At 35.7% G+C, this 4,362-nt stretch overlaps 1 protein-coding gene across 1 annotated transcript; it reads right to left on the minus strand.

Moving 5' to 3' along the window:
- Positions 1–887: 887 nt before the first annotated feature.
- On the minus strand, positions 888–4,085 carry LOC143568053 (BTB/POZ domain-containing protein At3g44820-like). The gene is made up of 4 exons (XM_077054299.1): positions 3,958–4,085; positions 3,813–3,882; positions 3,129–3,735; positions 888–1,839 (listed from the first exon to the last, which is right to left on the minus strand). The coding sequence occupies exons 1-4, from the start codon at positions 4,005–4,007 to the stop codon at positions 899–901; spliced, it is 1,668 nt and encodes a 555-aa protein (XP_076910414.1). The 5' UTR covers positions 4,008–4,085; the 3' UTR covers positions 888–898.
- Positions 4,086–4,362: the final 277 nt, after the last annotated feature.

Below are 4,362 nucleotides of genomic sequence, written 5' to 3' on the forward strand. Positions count from 1 at the left end.
GCCACACTGGCTGTCACTTGGCACTCGTTGTGCCACCACATTAGCAGAGTTCTCTGGCGTAACACACGTTGTGACGAAAACCTGGGTGGGCTCAAGATTCAAAATGTGTCCATTGCATAAAGCTTAACTCAAATTTTTCATTGCCAATATCCACCCAAAGTGACACAAGTGGAAATCGAACTTGAGTCTTCATTGAAAAAACTAAGCTTCCTACCACTAGGCCGGGGATTAGGCTATATTCAGACAAATGGGAAATAAACTCTAGAATAACAGTTTTTTTTCTAATAAAATAGTAGATACTATGAAACGGATTTGATTTTTAAAAAGAACTTAAATAAATAGTGTATTTAAAATATTGTCAAAATACTAGACCTGTGGTGACATAAGTGATATAAGTACATAAAACCCAAGAACAACAGATGCTATGAGCGAAATGTGAAGACCCAACGCCTTATTGGCTAAACAAGGACTAAAAAAGAAAGATACCGTTTGCTGTACCACTATTTATACTAATCAAAATATGCTTCAAAGTTATAGGTTTATTATGGAAAATTAAAGCAAGATATACGAAAGTCACTAAGTAACTCGCTTAAATGTTAAAAGAAAATATACTGTTTAAAAAAATGTAAAACAGAGTATTCTACAAGAAAAGGTTAACTAAACATGAATATACATATTCTGAAGGTTGGACTTGGATTAGTTATTTAAAGGGGACAATTAGGTAAATACAAACAAGATTGATGAAAAAAAAAAATTTATAAGGAATCAAGAAAACCCATACAAGATCAATAACGTTTCTTGGATGGGTTTTCTTGGTACCCGTACAACAGTACTAACCCTATAGGGTGCTAATGCTTGAGCATAAACACTGTCTTAACTAGTTTTAAGACACGAGATTTTAACTAATCCTTTTAATCTGTTGTCTCATTTTACCCAACTCTGCTTCAAGTTCGTGCACTCTAGCCGTCAATCGTTCCATCTCAACTCTTAGTCCCTTGTTTTCACGAACCAAACTCACCCACCCATCTATCCGGCTAGCCATGGTTGAACCAATAGCCATAGAACCGGTAGGGGTACTTTCGGTATTCAACATGTTAAGGTAATCCGTTAGAGCTGTTTTCATATGAATCTGCTCAAAAAACAACACTTGAAGGACAAATCTTAGCGGGAGGCGTTTGTTTTGAGAAACATGAGCGCACGCATCAACCGATAGCTTCTTGCAGTCGATGGCATGGCAAAGTTGTTCTTTTTCTTTCTCTGGCAGCCACGGATGAGCCTCAAAATAAAGATCCAAAGCTCTGTATAATCCATCGGTTAAAGATCTAGACACTTCCGGAAGAGCCTGCGCTAGTGCATATAGCTTGTCGGGTTTCAAGTTCACATCTGATGCAATCTCTGCCATAAAACTATCTACAAGCTTAGAAACATCCTTTGATAGTATAGTTATACTACCTGTTTCTTCACAAGTACAAAAATAATTAATAATCCTTTCAACACAATCAGTGTTATATAATGTATCAGAATCAGAATAACTAGGAATCATTAGCCCATCTAATGTAGCAAGATTCAACTGCATTCCTATCCTCCTTTCAAGTGACTCTTGACATTTATCATTAACGCCCAATATCAAACCGACACGTAAAAGTCCCAGCAAGAAGCGGCATACAGACTTCCCCTTTGTTTGTGGGAGAAGTTGTACAACGGTTTCTAGTAATAGTCTTTGATCAATCGTGCCACTTTTCGAGTTAAAATTTGCAATTGATTTAGTTTTTGTAACCGGCCCGTCTTGCCATCTGCCTAAACCATGAAGAAATTTGCCACAATAGTACATAATAGCTCCTGCAAAATAGGATGGAAAATGGCATTAATTAAAAATCATGCTTAATCAACAAGCTTGTTGATAACAAATCATGGTGTAGCATCGGTTTTGACTTTCGACCCGTGTACTTATGTTTTATCTCTAAGGGGTTAAACAAATAAAATTAAGAAAATAGCTTGAAAATAAATTGATTAAAGAGTTGAAGGTCGCCTAATGTGTATTTATAATATGTAAAGGTGGCAATTATGACCCGTTGTTCAAATAATGGGTTGATTTAGGCAAAACTCATTAGTACATGAGTTCATTTGGTCACCTTAAATTAGTCGGGTCAAATTGAGTCACCTTTAAGTAGTCAACAGGTAAAAACGGGTAACTACTGAAAAACTTCTTAACTTAAAAAAAGGTGCAAATGGGTTGTAACAGCCCAGCTACAGCCGCACCATAATATGGTCCGCTTTGGCCGGGACGTACCACCATCGCCTCACAGATTTGCTTTTGGTTGCCGGGCCAGTGGGTACTTTTTTCTAAAACGAGTCATTTTAACCCGATTCCATTTTGATCAAAACCATTTTGACCCCAACCAAATTGATACTTTTTTAAAACGGTCCATTTTGACCCGATATCATTTTGCTTGAAACCCGTTTGACACGAAATCATTTTGCTTGGAGCCCATTCTGACATATAGGGTCGTAACTCGAACCCGCTCGACCCACCCAGTCTGGCAGGCCTCACAACATGTAAAACCTCTTGAACTACTTTATTAAAAAAATAAAATAAAATAAAACTAGATTACTATTAAAATAAGGTCATGTTTCTAATCATATTTTACAAACATTAAAACTTTTTTGCACAAAAGTGATTTGGGTCAACCCATTTTGATAAATATTTTTCCATCGGCACCTTTTTAGAAATAAAAATAAAAAACCCATTTTGACCCATTACCATACCCCTCTGACCCACCCACTTTGCCACCTCTAATGAAGAACCGTTAGCGAAAGAAGAAAAGAAGTAAAATCAAAGAGAAAATATGCTCAAATGGAATCGAGTTGAAAGTTTTCCAAAAAAAAAGAATTCAAAAGAATAAAGCCTCCTAAAATCATTTTATCCAAAAAAAAAAGTACATCACTTTTGTAATAACAAAATTTTCTAATGTTGACAGAAAAATAATTTAACAAAATTCTGAATTTTTGGACAAAAGCATGCTAGTTCAACCTGAACCGACCCATTTCAACCAACAAAAAAAGGATATACTTTTACGGAAACAAGAAAAGAATTAAAATCACAAAGGGAGAATTATCAATAATCACACCTGTTAGTTTTTCAGGTTGAATGCCTTTAGCTTCCAATGCTTTTGTAAACCTCTCAAACAAACCAACACCAAGACGTGACGCGTCATCAAACCACCAATCAGACTCCAGGCTTTGGATTCTTGCACCAGTATCAATTCCGTTCCACAAAATGCTACCACCCGGGCTTTGTAGCCGACCATACATCATCATTGGCCATCCAAACAAACTAGAATCTGTACAAACCATTGCTGACATGGCGTTTAAACATTTACAAATTATTTGAAGATCATCAGCTCTTTTCACAAAATTCTCACAAGTTTCAAGAGCCACCATACAATCTTTCCAGTTTTTTAGTACATTCTTATGGAAGTAACGCTCGGCCTTGGAGAATAAGTTATCATCTCCATACACATCAATCATTTCAAGATAATCTGCCAGACAATACACCATAACAACATTCTTTGGAGTAAGTTCCACATGAACACCATAACAGAATTTAACCGCCACCAAAAATCCCTCGGTATCGCCTGGAACTTCCTCCAGGGTAATAAAGCAAGTTCCTTCATCATTATTTTGTGTTTCTTTGATTAACTTTTCTATTTTCCCTGATCTTGATAGTAAAGGAAACTGAAGCAATACGCAGTTTTTAACTAAATTCAACTAAATTTGCTAGTTTTTAACTTTCAAGTTAGAATAAATATTACCTTGTGAAGGTGGAAGTTGACTCCATCTATGACAATGGTGAAATCACTTGGCAGACCTGCATTACAAAACCTGCAACAAGATAAACATAACTAATCAAGTATTATAACGTTAAATTTTAAACAAACAAAAGTAAAAATAATTTACCAGTCATTGGCTTTGTTATAGAATCCCAAAGCTTTCCCTGCAGGAGCCATGGACGATTGGTTTTTCGCAATTCAAAATACGAAAAACTCGTTACATATATAATCATATCATAAACCGAGTGAAGTTAGGCCATCTTTTGGACCATTGATTGATTATAGACAAAAAAAAAAAGTGATAATTGTGTCTCTTTCAATACTATATTTTGCCCCAATAAAAAGGTAATCTTTGAGTGCCACAGGACAACCCATTATCACTCAACAACCATCTCACCAGATACCAATTGGTCCCATTAATCATTAAAATTTTAAACTATAAGCATAAAGTAAAAGAAGCCACCTAAAGCTAAAAAAAAAAAGAATGCAGAATAAACTGGATTGCTTTCAAGATTCCTACTTTTAAGTGTTG

The sequence above is a fragment of the Bidens hawaiensis genome, unplaced genomic scaffold (genome assembly GCF_021521415.1).
Source record: "Bidens hawaiensis isolate Kalapana, Puna unplaced genomic scaffold, B.hawaiensis_p1.1 tig00023795_1, whole genome shotgun sequence".
Classification (NCBI taxonomy): Eukaryota; Viridiplantae; Streptophyta; class Magnoliopsida; order Asterales; family Asteraceae; genus Bidens; species Bidens hawaiensis.

Bases quoted from the DNA above. Each gene is read 5' to 3' on its own strand.
- LOC143568053 (XM_077054299.1), bottom strand. From the start codon at position 4,007: ATGGCTCCTGCAGGGAAAGCTTTGGGATTCTATAACAAAGCCAATGAC. The intron at 3,883-3,957 runs GTAAATTATTTT...ATCTTGTTGCAG, and splicing joins TATAACAAAGCCAATGACTG to GTTTTGTAATGCAGGTCTGC. The intron at 3,736-3,812 runs GTAATATTTATT...GTATTGCTTCAG, and splicing joins TCAACTTCCACCTTCACAAG to TTTCCTTTACTATCAAGATC.